The sequence below is a fragment of the Lissotriton vulgaris genome, chromosome 6 (genome assembly GCF_964263255.1).
Source record: "Lissotriton vulgaris chromosome 6, aLisVul1.2, whole genome shotgun sequence".
In the NCBI taxonomy this organism is placed as follows: Eukaryota; Metazoa; Chordata; class Amphibia; order Caudata; family Salamandridae; genus Lissotriton; species Lissotriton vulgaris.
Genome location: NC_141694.1, coordinates 1,693,666,113 through 1,693,687,953, shown reverse-complemented (window position 1 = coordinate 1,693,687,953; position 21,841 = coordinate 1,693,666,113). Strand labels below are relative to the sequence as shown.

Sequence of the window (21,841 nt, the reverse complement as noted above, 5' to 3'; positions counted from 1 at the left end):
TGTATTTGAGAACGATAAAGGCCCTCGTAGTGTTTCGTGAAGGCATTATGTATGGCTCGTTGCTTGTATACTGTAGTGTTCGGAGCCTCAGTTATAGACATCTCCGGAGTAGTATGAGTGTCACGTTTTATCAACCATGCCAGAGGCTTGCCTGGCTTGTCCCCAGAAGTATGTGTGCGGGCTGAGTGTGCAGCATAATTCAGGTGCTTCAGTCTGTCTAGTAATATCGTGTGACGCTCCCTGTTTGCCAATAAATCCATGTCATCACCTTCCACAGTTGCCATTGATATCCATTATTGTCTCTCTCATCTACCTTTACTAGCCTTTATAATCCGCAGGTGACTCATTTTACCCACTGATCTAATTTATCACCCCAATCTTTATCCTATAATACTTCCTTGACCCAGCATCATCTTTGAGTCATCAGTCATCCACTCTTCTGTTAACCTCTGACGTTTTTGATATTGTTGCTCTACTTCCTACTCTCCCCCCCTTGCAGTGTCTCTCGTTTATGCCACCCATAAATCTTGCGTTTACTAATACTGGTCAGCCTCATCTGCAGCTTCTCTAACATTTCCAGTAATAACTAGTCCATGGAATCTGTCCTATGAGATAGCATGTCCATAAGTCAGCAAGCATAACTTGCTTAATTTGCTGTAGTAAAATTTCAAGAAATCATAGCAAAATTCTGTGAGATTACACTGATTTAGCTAGGAGCATAACCCAGCATTTACCACTTTTCTTAGTGCAAAAAGTCACCCTCTTAAAAGTCATACCACTAAATGCAACAGAACTCAAATAGCAGCCGCTCGCGCTTGCTAAATTCATTGTTCATGTGCTCCTGTGGTAGGCTTTTTCTACCAAATTACTCATAGTTACACAAACTGGCTCAGTCACATAATTTGCAGTAATTTTGTGTCAAAAGATTAAGGGGCAGATTTGTGATGGACTTGCGCCACGTTTTCGCCGCCGTTGCGTGACGCAACGGCGCGGAAACGTGGCGCATCCCTGCGACCTATTTACAACGTGACGCATCTAGACAGATGCGTCACGTTGTAAACCCCTGCGCCACATGAAACCTGCGTCAGGTTTCATGTGGGCGTTCTGTCGCAGGGTGGGTGTTCCCTCGTAGGAAAGCCCCGTAAAACTGACGCAGTGAAATCTACAAGATTTCACTGAGTCAGTTTTACGAGGCTGCTGCGTCAAATCCACAAAGGCTAGCAGTACTGGTGTCTCTCCGTTGCTGTCCAAGAACTGAAGTGCAGTACATGGGCAAAACCAAGTGAAGGCAGAATATAGCCAGATAGAAAACAAGAAACTGCAAAAAAGAGAAATCATATCACAAGCTATTTCCATTTTCTCTTTCCTTACCCAGAGCAACATTCTGCTAAGCATCAGACGTCCTGTAATTCGTAAAGAAGATGTAGACACAACTCTTAAAAGAGCTCTAGACCTCCACATGGTAGGAGCCCACCCCACCTTACTCTCTGTAATGATTCTGAATCATGTCCCAGGGCTGCTGCCTCTCCTCTAGCTCCTTTGCTCTTCAGCTTAGTCTGTGGTATGCATGCACCTCTACATACATGCACAGGTAAAACCCAATGACCAGAGTAACAGTGATGACAATTTGCAAATGGGAGCAGTTGTTTAGTTACAAAGCATTGTAATGATGATTGATCCGCAGACCAAAGCCACTCTGAAGGTAAAAACAACAGATATCCAAATCAAAGGAAACGAATGATATCTTTACGACCCCATTGTAGGTTTTTATTTCTTTTTCTATATGTTTTGATATTTTAGGTCTAGTGTGTACATTCTTGCAATAGCACTTGTTTTTATAAAGATTCTTTTGATTGTAGGGCCTTTGCTTACAGACTATAAATATCTAATTTATAATCTTTAACATATATCCATATGTGATTTGATGGAAGGGCACTTATTCCCTTTCACTCCATGCAATTTGAAGCTTAAATAGAGGGAACAATCTTTGCCCTGCTTAACTTGTACAACAATTGTAAAACGCTATTATAGCGTTCAAAATAACCATGCATAAATTAGTGATTTAAGGCCATATGTATGAACGTATTTTCCCATAGACACAGAATGGGTAAAACCCTTTGATACATCTGGCCCTCAGTCCATTAATCTTTGTGAATTATCTTCATGATGTCATAAACACATCACATACACTGATGATCCTTCTAGAAGCTGCTAAACCTTTAGGATTTTCACCCTCTCTGAACCCTATTGTTTCTTGCTGCTTGACCATGCTGATCCTAACTGAAGTCCAGGATTGTGTGCTTTGTACAGAGTTGAAGTAAATCATTGTCTCTAAGCCTACATAAGGAGGGGACCCTGCTTGACAAATTAAATGTGACATACATGCAGTGGCATAGCGTGGCCAGAGGGCGGTTGCCCCGAAAACAAAATTATTAGAGTCATTCTTAGTTACGCAACATTTTAAAAGAAAAGTGGAGGGATACTTGCATGCTCCGGACGCCAGGGCTGGACTGGCCATAGCGGGCATTGGGCAATCCCCCAGAGCGCAGCACGGGTGGGGGCCCCGGGGGCCGTTTTTGTTACAGGACCGTTTTTGCAGCGTAGCTGCAAAATCGTCCGTGTACCAAAATCGGCCAAAAACCGGCCCCGGCAAAGAGCTCGGCGGCACCTCCGACCCCCCGAGTGGGGCGGGGGGGGCCGTCCGAGCACTTTGCCAGGGCCGGTTGTGGTTTCCAGTCCGGCCTGCCGGACGCTGGCAACCCCGCTATGCTGTGATACCTACACACCTACTTTCAAGTTAAAGACAAACTCATTAAAATAGCGTATTTGTTGCATTGCAAATGTACCATTTATTGGTCCACTGATTCTAGAATTCCTTTAATTCTAGTTGGGTTTTTATGAAGTGCATAAAAGTCGCATTATAGTGATTTTGAATGCCATTTCCAGATGAAGGTCCTTTTATCCAAGTGACTATCAAAATCAAAACCGAGAGAACTGAGGTTTTCCTCAGTGATGGAGGGAGTGAATATTTTTGAAAGTGTACGAGACTTGCTCTTAGGCAGTCGACTCTAACAGAAGCATGTTTCACAGAGTCCTGGGACAATTCCACACTTGAGTTTACAAGCTACTACCGTTCAGCAAGGAGAGATTGGTGGGAGCCCAAGGGGCCTATATTACCAGTGTGCAGTTTTCTCACCAGTAGTTCTGTACCAATGGCGTGGAAGGCATGGTTCCATAAGCAAGACATTGAGTCCCCTTTGTACCTCTTACTTTAACCTAATTTAGGGAACAGACTGATAGTATCTAAAATTAATTCAAAATCCATCAGCTAGGTAGTATGCCTAAGAGAATGCAGTGTAAAAGCCACGCTCACTTGACAGCTGTTTACTGTCGCGTGCAAAACTCCTTGTAGGGACTGAAGAAAAGTTTCCCTAATAAGTTGGACTGTTTGCTTGATTAAACTATCCCCTTCTGAAGTTACTTTGGTGCTGTGGAGTCGGTCTGACTGCATGAATACGCATGAAAGGCCTCTCACATGCCCTATGTTCAGCCAGGTAACTCTGACAAGAAGAGGGTGTGAAGGTGTGCAACTCCAGGTATATATGTGAGCAAAAGCTAGATTGCAGTGAATCCTGGAACCCTGCTCTAGTTACTCACCAAGCTTATCAGGCAACAGACATGAACACCAAGATAGCTCTAACTCCTGTTACTGCCAAGACAAATGTGTAATTGTGCAGCATTTTATTTAAATCTCGCTGTCAGTGGAGATATGGAGGCCTTCCCCAACTATGAGTATCTTGGGTCAGCTAGAAACCATAGGTTTATCCTTATGTCTGCATAAATAGATGTACATGAATCTGTAAAAGTCCTAGGCATGAAAATTCACTTTCACGAGAATCACGAGGGCAGACAGAGAATGCATTGTTGACACCGGTCAGGGGAAGTGCGACACCTTTGGTACCTCAGACTGCTTTGAAAATCTAAAAAGCCTACATTAGAATTTCATGAGAGACACTACTATGCAAGGAAGTTTCAGTGTAAAGGTAACTTTTTAGTTTTTCTTAGCAGGTGCAACGTATGCATCATGCCAGCTCAGTCACCTATAGGTACAATTCAACTTAGATCTATGGTCGGTTAAGGAATTGCAATTCCAATTTTATATTTCTTCTATGCTTTTTTAATGTAATAGACGTTATTGGACCATTTTATATCACCCGAACCCTTATGCCATTTTTAGAAAATGAGCATACATTTAGACTACTTTCTTTTATCTGCTCCATTACTATTTTATTAGTACCTGGTTAAAATATTTTAATTTAATAATAAAAAAAAGGTTCATTTGGACATTAACTTCTTTCTCGTCTAACTGGTTTATATTGTGTTGGTTATTCACTGTTTATCAAAGCATTTATTGCAATATTTAATTAAGCCTTGAACTTGTCAAAGCTGCCAAAAATGTACAGCCAAAGGGACTTTAAATAGCTTTGTGCTTTCCTCTATTTATGGATAGGTGTGCTTGGGTATTGTGAAATCTTTATTACATTACAGCACATTAAACTTCCCTCACTAGAGGACCAATATTAAGATAAATCTAGTTGTAATTCAAGATGTAAGTTTTTATTTTATTTCTGTTGCTGGCCTTTTTGTCTCTCATTCAATTGTTGCGTTCTATGGACCAGTAAAGTGTCCTATTGACATGCCATATTAGACAGGGATTGCTAAATTAAAATCACAGAGTATGAACAATTCAAATGTTGCAGAGGGGGCTATTGCTGCTTCATAGCTTGAATTGTATACCCTCTTGTGCCTGAATTTTGTTTCAAAGAACATAAAATTGACCGCTTGCTTTTGCTGTGTTACATTCTCCCAACTCGAGGCTGTAAGACATTGGGTTACTCGTTTCGAGAGGTGAACCCCAACTAAAGCAGCCACCACACTCCTAGTCAGGGAGGCAAACCCTAAATTGACCTGTGCTCAACTCTTTTATAGCTTGGAATAGAGCAACCAGGCTTAACTTAGAGGCAACATGTAAAGTGTTTATGCAACAATTCAACAATAATAGAGTGAAACACAACACACACAAAAGTCCACACATATTTTGAATAATAGGGTAAGTTGTAATAAATATTTTAATACCAAAATGACAAAAATTTAATCAATAGAACCAGAGATATGCAATTTTAAGGATTTAAGTGAAAATAGCACCTAAAGCACAAAACGCCAATTATGGTTATCTGGTCGCACTAGATGGGGACAAAGTCACAAGTTCAGGCCGACCCCAACGGAGTGCAGGCTGGCTACAGGGAGCCACTTAGGTGTGCTGAACAAAGGACCTTAAATCCTGGTTGCTACTCGATGTGGAGTCCCACGTCAAAGATGCGTCGCAAAGCTGAGGTGATGCAAAGTCCTGATTTGGAGATACATCCTTCAGCAATGGTTCTAAGAAGCTGGGAGACTGCGAAGCAAGGTTCTGCATCGTTGTCGAGGATGCTGCTGATGAGGGTCTTGTGATGTGAAGTCGTGCATTGAAGATGTGTTGCACAACGGCTAGTTCCAAAGAAATTGAGGGCCAGCGCTTCCGAATCCAGCATTGTAGTCGAGAATTGTGTCAATGAGGGGCTTGGGATGTGAAGGCCTGCATAAAGAATGCATCAACCAATGGTGGTTCCCAAGATTTGTGGGGCTACGATTTGAAGTCCTGCATTGAGGATGCATCGCTCAGTGGTTCTGATGCAGAGTTTTGTGAAGCGATGCATCGCTCTAAGTTGGGTCTGCTGGGACCACAGATGGCTGTTAGAGCACCTTCAGGACCACTTCCAAGGGTCTACAAGTGGGGTAGCACCACTTGGGAGGGCAGAATCCAGGTTCTGGGTTGAAGATTGTTGGAAGCCTGTTATATACCTGATATATTTACAACAAGGGGTGGTGAGGGACAGAGTCTCTGAATTAAGCAGAAAGCTCTCACCCAGTCAAGAGATCAGGGCTAGATCCAACACCGTTTTTTAGCTCACTGCACCATCCCAGTTTCAGAACCTGGCTGTATGCAAATTAGTCTGTTCCTGTCCCAGTGCATGATGGGAACAGGGCAAACCAAACTACAAAAGCCAATTCTTACACTGGGAAGGAAACAAGCTCCCGGGGACCGGTTTCTGGCATTACAGCCGTCTTGGTGTGGCGGGGTATACTCAGACATGAGTCCCTTTCTCACTGCTCCATCAGGATTCAAGCAAGCCGGGCCGAAGAAGGCTGAAATGCCAGAAACCGGTCCCCGGTAGCTTGTCTCCTTTCTGGTGAAGAATTGGCTTGGTAGTTTAGTCTGCCCTGTTCCCATGATGCACTGGGCCAGGGACAGACTGATTTGCATATAGCCAGGTTCTGAGCTGGGATGGGGCAGTGAGATAAATAACGGTGATGGATCAAGCCCTGATCTTTGGACTGGGTAAGAGTGGTCTGTTTAACTCAGACACTCTGTTCATCACCACCCCCTTTTCTAAATCGTTTTTGGCCACTATAGGTGTGGCAGGGTATACTCAGACATGAGTCCCTTTCTCACTGCTCCATCAGGATTCAAGCAAGCCGGGCCGAAGAAGGCTGAAATGCCAGAAACCGGTCCCCGGTAGCTTGTCTCCTTTCTGGTGAAGAATTGGCTTGGTAGTTTAGTCTGCCCTGTTCCCATGATGCACTGGGCCAGGGACAGACTGATTTGCATATAGCCAGGTTCTGAGCTGGGATGGGGCAGTGAGATAAATAACGGTGATGGATCAAGCCCTGATCTTTGGACTGGGTAAGAGTGGTCTGTTTAACTCAGACACTCTGTTCATCACCACCCCCTTTTCTAAATCGTTTTTGGCCACTATAGGTGTGGCAGGGTATACTCAGACATGAGTCCCTTTCTCACTGCTCCATCAGGATTCAAGCAAGCCGGGCCGAAGAAGGCTGAAATGCCAGAAACCGGTCCCCGGTAGCTTGTCTCCTTTCTGGTGAAGAATTGGCTTGGTAGTTTAGTCTGCCCTGTTCCCATGATGCACTGGGCCAGGGACAGACTGATTTGCATATAGCCAGGTTCTGAGCTGGGATGGGGCAGTGAGATAAATAACGGTGATGGATCAAGCCCTGATCTTTGGACTGGGTAAGAGTGGTCTGTTTAACTCAGACACTCTGTTCATCACCACCCCCTTTTCTAAATTGTTATATACCTGAGGCTTCTGATCAGGAGATCTGCCAAAGAAAGAACGGATTCATGGAGGTACTTTCGACTGGATACAGATCCTGTCTCAGAATGGTTTTTATTTATATGCTGTTTGATTAAATGGACCGGATAGCATAGACCGCAGAAAACAAGATTCAAAGATTTCTATATCTCCAAAGTATCCGGGGGATTAAGTCTCAAGACAGTGCTGGTTAGAGATAATAAGTATTAATTGACGAAGAGGACACCGCATTAAATTCTCATTGCTTACCTAATTTGTTGGAGGTATTGGAATTTCCAGCATGTGTAGTATGTGGCTGGTTTTATCTTTGAGGCTGCTTACGCCCAGTTGATACAGATTTTAATATTGATATTGGGAATTAAATGTGTTTTTCCTGAAGAAGGTGATGACCATAAACTAGTGCCTATCGAAATGCGTCGATGCACTAAGAAGAGAAGTCTACGTAAAATCTGTGTGGACAAATGTATCAGACAGAATATATGAAACAATGCTCTTAATGACTACAATTAATTTGCTATTGATTTAGTAGCACTTCACTGTGAATTGGAATTAATTTTCTTCCCTGTGTTCCCAATTCTTTGTATTAATGTGACAAGGCTTTATGTTATAAGGTCTTTTTTTATGTTTTTAATGTTCTATGCAGGTCTTATAGAGACTGTCAATTTTTTATGAAATATTTTTTAATACATTATGTGATGATTGTGATTGATAGATACCTGCAATTTTGCTATTGAATATTTTTTTTTATTTTTTATTTATGTATAATTTACATTTTCCTGCTGTCATCCTACTGGTGTTTGGAGGTTGAATGTGTAAGAGTGGTGTGCCAAGTGTGAATTGACCCAAAGGGGGTTTCTTTATTACCCTGGACCTGCAAACTAGCCCTTACAGTCACTCTAGTGTCCTAGATTCATGGATGCGGGTACAGTCCTTCTCACCTCGGTCAAAGGACAGCAGTCCATCAGCACAGCAGTCCAGCAGATTGGCAGTCCTTTAAGCATCACAGCAGTCCTTCTTCCTGGCAGAGTCCACAGGTCCAGTAGTTTCACATTGAAATGCACTGGGGTCCTGCCTTCTGTGTCCTGACTTCAGACTAACAGAGGGTATGCAATCCTTTGTGTGGAGGCAGGACATAGCCTATTCAAGTATAATTAGGGCTGTGCCCAGCTTCTCTCTCCCATCCAGCCAGTGATGGACTATCCAGGCACAGCTAAGCTCCATATTGTGTGTGGCTAAGAGGAATGCACAAAGCCCAGCTGTTAATTATACCCAGTCTTGTGACCAGAAATAGGCTACATGCACCAAATGGCTAAGGCAGGAAAATGACAACATTTTAAAAGTGGCATTTTCAGAATTGGGATTCAAAATCCGACTTTACCATAAAATAGGATTTTTCATTACAATTAGCAAGACACCAAATATGATCTGGTTACCTGGTCCCATTTGGAAATTACAACTAATTAAATGTATTAATGTAACCTCAGTGTTATCCTGTAGAGAAGATAGGCCTTGCCGTAGGGAAAAACTAAGTGCATGTCCACCTTTTTTTAATATACTGCACCCTTCCCTCTGGGCTATCTAGGGTCTACCTTGGGGTGACATGTGTATTGAAAAGGAAGGTGTGGTCCTGGCAAAAGGTTTATTTTGCCAGGACGAAATGGCAGTTTAAAACTAAACACAGGCTGCAAGAGCAGGCCTGAGCCATGTTCAAGGGGCTACATAAGTCGGTGGCAAATCAATGCTGCAGGCCCGTTAGTGGCATTTAATTTACAGGGCATGGGCACATGCAGTGCTAATGTATTAGCATCCTCAGTGCCTTGAGACCATCATGGGTGATTTTCCACACTTTATAAATCCTGATTTGATTTTACTAGGGACTTACAAGTAAATTAAACAGGACAATTTGCTGTAAGCCAATTCTGCTAGGTTTGGAGGAGAGAGCAAAAGCACTTTAGTACTGGTTAGCAGGTGTAAAGTGCAGAGAGTCCTAAGGCCAGCAAAAATAAATTAATTAAATAAATTGGAAGGTAATGGCATAATATTTGGGGGTGACCCTTCAAAGAGAGCAAGGTCCAATAGGGTTCCACTTTACTAGGGACTTAAAAGTAAAGTAAAATATACCAATTAGGTAGAAGCCATGCTTTAGGGAGGGAGCACAATCACTTTAGTACAGGTTAGCAGTGGTAAAGTGCACAAAGTTCTAAGGCCAACAAAACAAGATCAGCAAAAATAGGATGGGTGAAAGTAAAAGTCTGGGGTGAACCTCCCTCGAGCTCAAAGTGCATTGCCCACCTGTCATTTGTTTCAACTGCTCAAAATTAGCCTTTTATTCACATCTACCTGTAACTTTTTTTGTTTAAAATACATTTTTGATACTCAATTTAATACCTACATGGAGAGGAAAATGTGTGCCTGGAATACAAATGCATGAGCAGACATCTCCTATGGATTAGTTTTGTGATGAAGCAGCTCAAAGAAATGATAAGTATTTCTTTGCAGGTCAACACACATTTATTAAACCATGGCTATTATGTATTTGACTTTTAGTATGGCATGCACAAGTGTATGAGTTGTTACTTCAGGGCATTAAATTATGTTAGATAAGCAGTCAGTCACAAGATACAACAGATTTCAGTTGTATGCACTGACCATCTCTTACCAGACACACAGCTCTCAAGTTTCCTAAGTACATGGGTAAAGAGCTTGTCCATTTAAGGATTTTTGCTTTGTATTCTGAGACTTGTTGTCTTGTTTTTGCTGTTAAAAATCGAGACTAGGGCGTCTATTCGTATGGCGGGCTGATCCAAACGGCGGTGGCGATCTACCCGCCATACTACACCACCCACATGCCAAATAACCCCCGCCATATCAGTACGGCGGGGTTATGCGGCGGACGGGAAGACAGTCTGCTGCTTTTCTGCCCGGTTGATGAGTTGACTGGGTGGAAAAGGGTTTAATATGGTGGTGGTGTCTGCTAGACACCGCCATCCATATTAGTATGCAGGTGGAGAGCAGCCTTTCCGTGGCATTGTTGCAGCCACAGAAAGGCATACAGAGTTCACAATTAGGGACCCATTGCGGGACCCCAGGAAGTTGGGGGGTGGGGGTGCACATGGGGGTACCTATGGTAACCCCCTGCATTTGCATGCACAATGTGGCAGGCACCGCGGGGTGCCTGCCACTTTGTGCAGGCAAATGCACAACATGCATTTTTACCATTGCGGCGGATGCTGCTGAAAGCACAGCCCGCCGAAATGTTATAAATGTGTGATGTGCCCGCCAGTGTGGCGGGCGCATCCTAATCTCACCCACGGGACCACTGCACATATGGCGGGCGGTCCCGCTTTCCGTAATGTTTGACCTCTATGTGGCAACGCTTGTGAATCAGCTGAGCAGCAGCCCAAGGGAAACTCCAAGGTGCTCGGGAGGTACTATCTGAGATAGGTATGTGGGACCCCTGTTCCTGTAAGCTTTGCAACCCTACTGCTTTGTTTAGAAATCTAAGTTATTAACAGCAAAGAAATGCTGAGAATGGGCCTCTGATCTACAATAAACTCTCTTTTCGTTGTCCGCCACAACTTGCCAGATGCCTTAAAAATGTGACCTTTTTATGGTACAATGATGCGTTGCATTTACAGTGGGAATTGATTTTTCCTGTTCCTTTCATTCCCCCCCCCCCCCCCCCACACACACACACACACGTTCTCATGAATGTTTGTCTCACATTGCACTTGTTTTCTGAAGTTCCCTAGACTTCAAATGTACTTGGAACTTTCAGAAGGTATCTTACACTTGAGAAAACGCTTCAATGCCATTCAAAATGAAGCTGAAATGTTACTTTCTGGGTCAAGTATCAGGAATATCATTCTTAAGATGCAAATCCTAATGTTCTGGGCCATGCATGATACAGCTGTATTTCATCGAGAATAAAAGTGTCTGATGCGTTTGGTTTAGTGTTGATAAATATTTTGCATTTGACAAATACGAACACATTTTTCCATGTGAGAGCCTTTCTTTTGTTCTATTTCCAGCAAAACAGAGCAGTAGCTGTTATTTATTTGTTTCCTAATGTGGCCATTAGTCATCAGGGTCTCATATTTAAAATTGTTTTTTCAATTCTCAAGGGTAAGTTCTTGTAGGTGACCCTGTTTTTTACTTGCCTCCTCAGATATGAGTCTCGACCCTTATACAACCTATAGCTATAAAATAGCTGCGTGGAATAGCTTTGGAAAAGGTTTTAGCAACATCACCAGAGTTACAACAAAACAAGATGTGCCTCAAGGCGTGAGTCCACCAACTTGGACCAAAGTGGACAATCGCAACGACCTTCTGAGTCTAAATTGGAAGGAACCTGATCGCCCGAATGGTATGCCAGGCTAAGATCATAATTTGTAATGAAGATATGTGTATCTGCCTCTCTTTCTCTCTCCCTCTCTGTCTCTCTCTCTCTCTCTCTGTCTCTCTCTCTATCTCTCTCTTTATATATATATGGATATATAGATATATAGATAGCATAGATATCATACCCCCAGACCTCTATCCTTACACAAACAGCACACCTACATATATAAACAGAAACACACGTGTCCACAGATGAAGATAAGCATGCACCAAACACAGAGACGGATTGGTGTCAGTACAACGCGGATTTTTACAACGCATTCCGTTACATTGGAATTTTTACAACGCAGGATCCATTACATCGGATGCCATTACAACGCATGGCATTACATAGCAGATGCTATTACAACGCATGGCATTACATCGTAAGTATAGGTAAGTATACCTTTTTAAAAAAAATGTTATTAAGTTAATTTAATTAATTTAATTTAATTAATTTAATTAAAATACATTTTAAAATAGCCATTAATTTAATTTTAAAAAATAATACCTATTTAATAAATGTAATTTTAATAAAAAATGGAAATAATTTAATTTAATTAAAATAAGGAAATTAATTTAATGTACATATTTTTATAATTGAAATTAAATTAAATTAATTGAAATAATTTATTTAATTTATTTAATTTAATTTAAAAATGTAATTAATGTAATAAAATTAATTTAATTTATTAAATATATTTTAATTAATTTAAAAATGGTAAATATAATTTAATTATCCCTAAACACAAACCTACCCCTGAACCCTACAATACCCCTGTACCCCAAAACTCAAACCCTGCCCTAAAACCTAAAAACACCCCTGTACCCCAAAACCCAAACCCTGCCCTAAAACCTAAAAACACCCCTGTACCCCAAAACCCAAACCCTGCCCTAAAACCTAAAAACACCCCTGTACCCCAAAACCCAAACCCTGCCCTAAAACCTAAAAACACTCCTGTACCCCAAAACCCAAACCCTGCCCTAAAACCTAAAAACACCCCTGTACCCCAAAACCCAAACCCTGCCCTAAAACCTAAAAACACCCCTGTACCCCAAAACCCAAACCCTGCCCTAAAACCTAAAAACACCCCTGTACCTCAAAACCCAAACCCTGCCCTAAAACCTAAAACACCCCTGTACCCCAAAACCCAAAACCCTGCCCTAAAACCTAAAAACACCCCTGTACCCCAAAACCCAAACCCTGCCCTAAAACCTAAAAACACCCCTGTACCCCAAAACCCAAACCCTGCCCTAAAACCTAAAAACACCCCTGTACCCCAAAACCCAAACCCTGCCCTAAAACCTAAAAACACCCCTGTACCCCAAAACCCAAAACCCTGCCCTAAAACCTAAAAACACCCCTGTACCCCAAAACCCAAACCCTGCCCTAAAACCTAAAAACACCCCTGTACCCCAAAACCCAAACCCTGCCCTAAAACCTAAAAACACCCCTGTACCCCAAAACCCAAACCCTGCCCTAAAACCTAAAAACACCCCTGTACCCCAAAACCCAAAACCCTGCCCTAAATCCTAAAAACACTCCTATACCCCAAAACCCAAACCCTGCCCTAAAACCTAAAAATACCCAAACACCCCAAAACATATACCTCAGTACCCCAAAACATATACTCCTATACTCATACTTATTTAAAAAATTACTTAAATTAATATATTTAATTTAAAATATTTAAAAACATAAATAAATATTTTTATTTATAATTAATAATAATTAAATCAATCATATAATATTAAATAAAATAAAAAAAATAATATACTTACCAATACTTACGATGTAATGGTATGCGTTGTAATAGCATCTGCTATGTAATGCCATGCGTTGTAATGGCATCCGATGTAATGGATCCTGCGTTGTAATAGCTGCGTTGTAACAGCATTACGACGTAAAAGTTGCGTTGTAAGTGTAACATACCACAGAGACATACAGGCCCCCAAATGCACAGAGCACCTGATATTCGGTTATCCACACACACAGGCCAAGAGACTTGTGGTGATGCTTGTTAAGTGCCTGTATGCTTCTCTAAAGCCACCCACAAGGAGCTAGAAATGGCAGAAGAATGGAAAGGAGCGATAGAGAATAAAGGGAGCTTTTGCAAGGAATGATCTTTCCTAAAATTAACCATATTCGATGGCCGAACTTAGATGTCTTGGTCGCAAGAGGAAAATTGGCTGCAGGAGAGGGAATTAGAGAACAAGAGAGAGAAGTGTGGTATTAATCAAGAGGGGTGCAATTAGTGTGAAGGACCAGGTACAAAATAGAGTTAGGAATTGTTAACTGTTAGAGAGATGCTAGGGTAAATTATGCAGTGCCTAGTATGCATGTAACCAAGCATGCTGGGACACATCCAGTCCCCACATGGCACAGGTGATGGCAGAGATGGGAGGAGGGCTACGGTATATAGACACAGACATAACACATGTATATGTAAAGCATGTGCTCACCCCTTGGGGGACCTGGACGCTGAAAGCAGTTGTTTATTCTCAGTAGTAATCAATTTATAGACCTTAGAAGAATGAAAGGCGGAGTCGACCTGCAATGGTTCAAACTTGTGGCCATCAATCAATCAATCAATCAATCAATCAATCAGGAGTTTATAAAGTGTGCTACTCACCTGTGAGGGCATCAAGGCGCTGGAGGGTGAGGATGGGGGTGCAGCCATGAGGCCAAACACAGGTTTTTAGAGTGTTAGTCCATTGAGACCTGCCTGAATCTGCAGGAATCAGGATGAATGCATGTATTGATAAAGGGTTGATGTTTAATTAATCTTGATGACTTTTCCTGAAAATCTCAAATGTGAGGTAGAAGAAGGATTTGTATCAATGTCTAATCTATCTCTGATCTTTCCTAAGACAAAACATTTATGCTGTGTGATGGAATAGTGCCCACTCTGTCACTGCCTTCTTCGGAATGATCATCTGTCAGTTAACATACCATTTCTCTGTGTGTCCTTTCCATCCTTTAACTCTTTGAAAATAATCCCCCCCATGTAGCACTCCTATCTGTTCTTTTGTCTATTAATACTACCATATGACACGATTAGGACTACCCAATCTCTGATTGTTTAGGAAACACTGTCTACCCAGTGCTTGACATTCTCTTTACAAATTAATGTTATCAAAATAAATAAATAAATAAATAAATAAATAAATAAATAAATAAATATCAACTGTTTGAATGTCCCTCTGTTTTCTCATTTTGGAACTCTATATGGGATATATGCATGTGCATGTTTCAATGTTCTACACCTTTTACGTTAGCAAATGCTTTTTTAGGTTCATTATCTGATGATATTGATTTAGTCTCATATAATGCTAGATTACTTGATTTGTTCATTGCTATAGCATTTAAAGTTATTTTATCTTGTTGGAAAGAGAACTCCAAACCCTCTGTTACAACTTGGTGGAATTTCATATGTGATGAACATAGGATTTCAATTGCCTCTTCTTCTTCTATTCCTTTAAAAACTAAATCTGATCTCTTATGGCTTCCTTTTGTTACTTTCCTCTCTTCTACCCATCCGACTTGAGCTTATGACCTGTCCTATATCCGCATATTCCCTCCTTATTCCTTGCTTCTTTTTCTCCTCTTCTCTCTCTATTCTCTATTCTCCCCCCCCTTACCTGCCTTCCCATCTTCTCTCTCTTTCCTTTTCTCCTCTTCTCTTCTTTTCTTTACCTTTTTTGCATTTTTCATTAATTACATTGCTTATTGTTTTAACTTATCATATTCATCTTCATTATTGTATTGTTTTACTTGTATTCTGTTAAAACCTAATAAAAATCTATTAAACTGAAAAAAAGTATTGGGTAAATGAGGAAAAGGAAAAACATAACTCCCAATATGCACTAATTTATTAAATGAAAGTTCTGGACCATAACCTGGGTGCCTATCAAACATGTAGCATGCTAGCTAAAAAGTGTCTTAGTTTGGTATCTTTTTTCCAAATAGTAAGTATGTCATGCCATTATACAAGATGAAAAAAGAAAATAAACAAACCTTAATTTCAGTTAAAATATGATATTCGATCAGGCATAGATATATTTTCATGTTTTGGCTCACCACCGCTTCCATGCAATACATTATCATAATGTGAACAGGGATGTAAAACCCACAGCTTTGATTTAAATTGTGATTTATTCCCACCAGCCATAAATTGATAAGATACAATTATGATCGCTACAAACTGCTTCCTGTGCAAATAGCATGTAGTGTCTATCAGTATCAGTGGCATGAGAAGGCAAACTCAGTTGTTAAATCATGATGCTTGCAAACCTCACTCTCTCCGATCATCAGTAGCTGTGCAACTCAACATACACCCTGTGCTTAATGTGTAAAAACTAACCCTGGGCGAAGAACTACGCTCCGTTCGCGGAGTTTGCGGAGTTTCGGCAACTCCGCGCTCCGCGGAGAACGCGAAGTTGTCGATTACTCCGCAAACTGCTGCGTAGCGTAGTTCTCGCGCGCTCAATAGCATTTTCGCGTGCGCGAGGATGCTTGTCGGTAAGATCGAGTTGCCGAACACGCAGAAACTGCAATCTGGCACAGAATAACTCGCAAACACATTAGTAGTGACCGGAAATAAGGGGACGCGAGCGGGCGGGACAAACCTCATGGGTAACTTCGCGCGCTACACATCCCGAGCATGCAGGCAATCAATCAATCAATCAATCAGGATATTTGTATAGCGCGCTACTCACCCAGAGGGTCTCAAGGCGCTTGGGGGAGGGGGGTCCACTACTGCTCGAACAGCCATGTCTTGAGTTGCTTCCTGAAGCAGAGGTGGTCTTGGGTCAGGCGGAGGTGGATGGGGAGGGAGTTCCAAGTCTTGGCTGCCAGGTAGGAGAAGGATCTTCCTCCCATGGTGGATCTTCGGATGCATGGCACGGCGGCGAGGGCGTGGCTGGTCGATCGTAGCTGGCGGGTGGGAGTGTAGAAGGTCAGGCGGTTGTTGAGGTACCTGGGGCCCAGGTCGTGGAGGGCCTTGTGTGCGTGGGTGAGGAGTTGGAACGTGATTCTCTTGCTGACGGGGAGCCAGTGAAGGTCTCTCAGGTGTCCGGAGATGTGGCTGTGTCGGGGGATGTCCAAGATGAGTCGTGCGGAGGCGTTCTGGATATGTTAGAGTCTTTTCTGGAGTTTGGCTGTGGTTCTGGTATAGAGGGTGTTTCCGTAGTCCAGTCGGCTGGTGACGAGTGCCTGTGTGACCGTCCTCCTGGTTTCAGTGGCGAGCCATCGGAAGATCTTTCGGAGCATGCGTAGGATGTTGAAGCATGATGATGAGACGGCGTTGACTTGTCTGGTCATCGAGAGGGAGGAGTCCTGGATGAAGCCCAGGTTGCGTGCGTGGTCCGTTGGTTTGGGTGCGCTGCCCAGGCCAGGGGGCCACCAGGAGTCGTCCCAGGCGGAGGGTGATGATCCAAGGATGAGGACTTCCGTCTTGTCTGAGTTCAGTTTCAGGCAGCTGTTCCTCATCCACTCGACTACGTCTTTCATCCCTTCGTGTAGGTTGGTTCTGGCGGTTCCTAGGTCGTTGGTGAGGGAGAGGATCAGCTGGGTGTCGTCGGAGTAGGAGATGATGTTGAGGTTGTGTTGGCGTACGATGGCTGCGAGGGGGCTAATGTAGACGTTGAAGAGGGTGGGGCTGAGTGATGATCCTTGTGGTACGCCGCATATGACTTTGGTGGCCTTGGATCTGTACAGGGAGAGGCGGACTCTCTGGGTTCTTCCGGTGAGGAACGAGATGATCCACTCCAGTGCCTTCTCTTGGATTCCGATGTTGCTGAGGCGCTGCACTAGGGTGCGGTGGCAGACCGTATCGAATGCTGCGGAGAGGTCCAGGAGGATGAGGGCCGCTGTTTCCCAGTTGTCGAGCAGGGCTCGGATGTAAATGTAAATGTACAGGAATTTATATAGCGCAAATCACCAAGCGATTTCTAAGCGCTTGCTTAGGGAACCCGTCCTGGTATTCCCCTGTGAAATAACCCCTGCAGGGTATCCGCAAGGTGAAAGCCAGGCATCCCGCCGCGAGGGGCCGTTGTGGAGATTAAGCAAGCTATTGCCCAGAGTCGCAGAGTGTGAACCCGTGAATCGAGTAGGCACCAGAGCGAGAATTGTCAAGTCCATGAACATTTTTAGGACTCAAGACCCCGCCGAGCCGGGAATTGAACCCTGGTCCCGGGCTGACCTCTGCTTCCAGGTCTGCCTCCTCTAACCAGTGAGCCACACTTCTCCACTTCTCCTTCTCCGGATGTCGTCAGTGGCTGCGATGAGGGCTGTCTCGGTACTGTGGTTGGCGCGGAAGCCGGACTGCGAGTGGTCGAGGCTGGTTGGGCGAGCGCAATTGGTGATCTACTGTGTGAGGTTGTTGGCTGCTTGGTTGGGGTCCGTTGAGCTGGCGAGAGGGTTCTGGCTCAGTGAAGTGGTGAGCTGGTCGGTGGTGATCTTGTTCCAGTTCCTGCGGGGAACCTGTTGCGGGTGGTGGTGAGTCATGGTCTTTCTGAAGCTGAAGTGGACGCAGCTGTGGTCTGTCCAGTGGAGTCCGGTGGAGTGGCTGAAGGAGATGTACTTGCTGGAGGAGAAGACTAGGTCAAGCGTGTGTCCGGCGTAGTGGGTGGGGGTGTTCACCAGTTGCATGAGTCTGAGGTTGGCGAGGTTGTCCAGCAGGGTGGTGGTGGTGTTGTCGTTGTTGTTCTCCAGGTGGAAGTTGAGGTCCCCTTGGAGGATGTAGTCAGCGGAGGCAAGGGCGTGCGGGCTGATGAAGTCTGCGATGTCTTCGCTGAATTGTGTGCGAGGTCCTGGGGGTCTGTAGATGAGGGTGCCTCTGAGTGTGGTCTTGGGGTCGGTGTGTATCTGGAAGTGAAGACGTTAAGCGGCTGTGAGGGTGTCGTCTGAGTTGGTCGTGATGCGGATGGTGTTCTTGTGGACGATGGCGATGCCTCCTCTTGTCTCGTTGACGCGGTCTCTCCGGGTGATCTTGTATCCGTCCGGGATGGCGACGGCGATGTCGGGCGCTGAGGAGGCGTTCATCCATGTTTCCGTGAGGAAGGCGACGTCTGGAGATGTGGTGTCGAGCAGGTTCCAGAGTTCCACGGCGCTCCCGAAGACGAAAAATGGCTCGCAAGCAAGCAACTACGCATGCTTGCGGAGCTATGCGTAGTTCGCGGAGTGCAAGTGCGTCTTCGCGTAGCTCCGCGGAGTGCGGCTACGCGAACTACGCCCAGGCTTAGTAAAAACGTAAGAGCCAAGGCCCAAGGGATTTCACAGGAGCCCCCTGCAGCTGGCTCCAATCACAGCTCCTGCCACTGCTGCGAATGTCAGCATTATCTAGTAATGATCACAGTCAAATAAGTGTGTCATTTGGAACTAATCCAGGTCACCTCAAATTGTAGAAATTGCCTGGAAGTGCTATCTTTATATATATTTTTTAAATATATGAAATAGTTTAAAAATTCACTGATGTGCTCTTTAAAAACGTAGACATACCGCAACACCTTTTGGTGGACTCTCATAATTAGATACCAGTGTTTACAAGTAAGTGCCAATGCCGAGCTCCTGGAAACACTGGCACAAATTAGGCTCTGCACCCCGTGGTCCCCTTTTGCAAGTAATATGCAATATTCTGTGATAAATCATGCAATCACCTTTAAATTAAACCTAAAAAGTAATATTGCGAATATTTTATTCTGCACTTCATGCTGCAGTTTTTTAGTCTTTGCTTATCGGTTTCATGTTGCACAGTATGAGGATATATTGCTTTGCTCAATTTATTTTTGTGGTGGTCAGCTGGCTATGGCAGCAGCTAAATTCAGAGCTTCAATACAGAAAAACCAAATCCTTCACTCTGTTCAGGTATATGCAGGTTAAGTTTAGCTCAACAAATAGAATCGAACTGGTTGAAACATATCCTAGGCATGGCAATGCAGATCCAGTTAGAGATAATAAAAGAAAGGAAAAGTCTGTAAGGAAGGGATGGAAAGACAGATGGCACTGTATGTGAGTTAAGGAGACAAGGGAGAGAGGAAAAGATACAGACAAGATAATGGAAGGCAGTGAGGAGGTGATGAAGAGTGAGGAGATGTGTGTGGGATATTTAGGAAAGAGGATGAGATGATGATAAAGAGGGTTGACAGCAACAAAAGGACAGTGGTAAGGTAGGGAAGGACATCGACCATTGGGAACATTTAAAGATCAATTAAGAAAGAGACTTAATGGACGAATGACTGAGTGATGATGACGGAAAAATAAATTGGCAACAGTGAAGCTGTTGGTGTAAAAAGCATGGAAAGATAAACGAAAGCAGAAGTGAGTACGGCCATAATGGAGATGTGACAAGGACAGAGGTGCAAAGAGACAATTATATATTTGAAAATTAATGTAAGAAAGGATAAAGATATGGGTGGAAAGAGAGAGGACCAGTCAGTGAGGCAGTGTTGACATGAAGAAGGGAGGTGTCCGTGCTAGTGATGGAAGCAGAGAACTAAAGATGGAACTATATATATAAAGCTGGGTTACACAAGCAGTGATGGGGAAGAGGTGAGACAGAGGAGTGTGGGCAAGGAATGATGGACGTTTGACGCCGTGTGTGCGTGTGAGAGACTTTATGTGGGTGCCTGCCTCACGCAAGCTGAGGGAACCAGCTATCGGATTTGTGAAAACTCCAGTGCCTTGGCCTTGTTTGGCCAAGTGGCCTTCGCCATTCCTCCAAGCTGTAGTTTAGCAAGCATTGCTTGAATGCAAGCTAGATACATGCACACCTGGAAAGAGTGCATTACATGATATGAACGTTTCTTTCGAGTTTATCCAGCTGAGTCAGTGCTCAAGTGATGTTCTGCAGTGTTTGTGCTAAAGCTGGCAGGGACACGACCCTTTCCTTTGAGTTGGTTTTAAAAGGGGAAAACAGTTCCATGTCGGATGTCCATCTAACCTACCGCAATGCTCATTTTAGGAAAAAATTACGTTTTCATCTAAGAAGGTAGGTATATCATAAAAGTAGTGATTAGTATGGATATGTAAATTAGATACAGTTGTGACGAGTGCTCCTGCGTTTGCCTTAACAGTTTATTAATCGAAAGGGGGCGTGACGTGGCTTCTTCTCTTGTCATTTCAGGCGCTATAATTCACTACATTGTTCTCCGAGATGGCGTCGAGCGCTTTAGAGGGACTGAATTAAACTTCACGGATACAGGTGGCATTAAACCATACCACGAATATTCCTATCAGCTTAAAGCGTGCACTGTTGTAGGCTGCAAGGAGAGCGCCAAGGTACAGTATTCGCCTATTTAATAAGCTGGTTATTATACACATGGCAGTGCTGCTTGAAACTTCCCCTGGTAGGTTTGCATTGTTCTACATCATTAGTGCAGCAGATACAGTGGCACCAGGGGCTGGTGGCCGCAGTGCACCCTGATCAAGGCTGTATTTTACTACTCCCTGGGGGCCGATTACCCTGCTAACCTTAGGGCACGACACCCTTGTTACCCTGTTGCCTCCGCCATTTCTGTAGTTTATTTTTTTTTTAAAGAAAAACTTGACATTCTTCAAGAACTTCCAGATATTTGAAAAGACAAAAAGTAGTAGGCGATAACTTCCGCTAAAAGTAGATTACTAGAGAATAATTCTCTAATTAAACACTAATAGTGTGACAATTCAATTGCAACAGTGTTTTCAGTGAGAAATCTGTCTCACAAAAATACTTTTTTAATGGCAGAAAACATCTCTTTGCAGGTTGATTTGTTGTTACTCAACAAACAGTGCAAAGTGCTAAGTGTATAATCTAGGAAGGCGAAGTTTGATCCTAGTTTAGTCACTCGGCACAAACACCTTCCCTTAAGAATCGTCCACATTTCATTAATGGATATTAGATATAACATTACATACCTATGAAAAGTCCATTTATTTTAGCATTCATTGCAGCCTTAGCTTTGATGAAAGGAGTGGCTTGCTCTGGAAAGCTGTAGCCCCTAACGCCAATTAAACCTTTCTTTAAATTGCCTTGACTTTTGAAGTGTTTTCCTAACATCCCACATTTTGATAGTCTCTGCCTCAGAACAGTTCTGTCATTAATTCCAACGAAAACACTGCAAACTTAAAGCAAGCCCCAAAACCGTGCATTGCACATTTAACATTGATTATTGATGGCTTTGTCTGCCAACATTTGTGCAGTTTAGTTTCATAAAGTAAGGTCTAAGTGATAACCTTCGCCTACAGCTCCACGTTCACCATATTGCTGCAA

General features: G+C 43.3%; 1 protein-coding gene across 1 annotated transcript in view; it reads left to right on the top strand.

Moving 5' to 3' along the window:
- Nucleotides 1-21,841, top strand: part of USH2A (usherin) — a 2,319,650-nt gene that overhangs the window by 1,655,400 nt on the left and 642,409 nt on the right. Inside the window, exons 43-44 of the mRNA XM_086925936.1 lie at nt 11,380-11,577; nt 20,717-20,871. Coding sequence (XP_086782062.1) covers nt 11,380-11,577; nt 20,717-20,871 — 353 coding nt within the window. The remainder of the gene's footprint in view (nt 1-11,379; nt 11,578-20,716; nt 20,872-21,841) is intronic.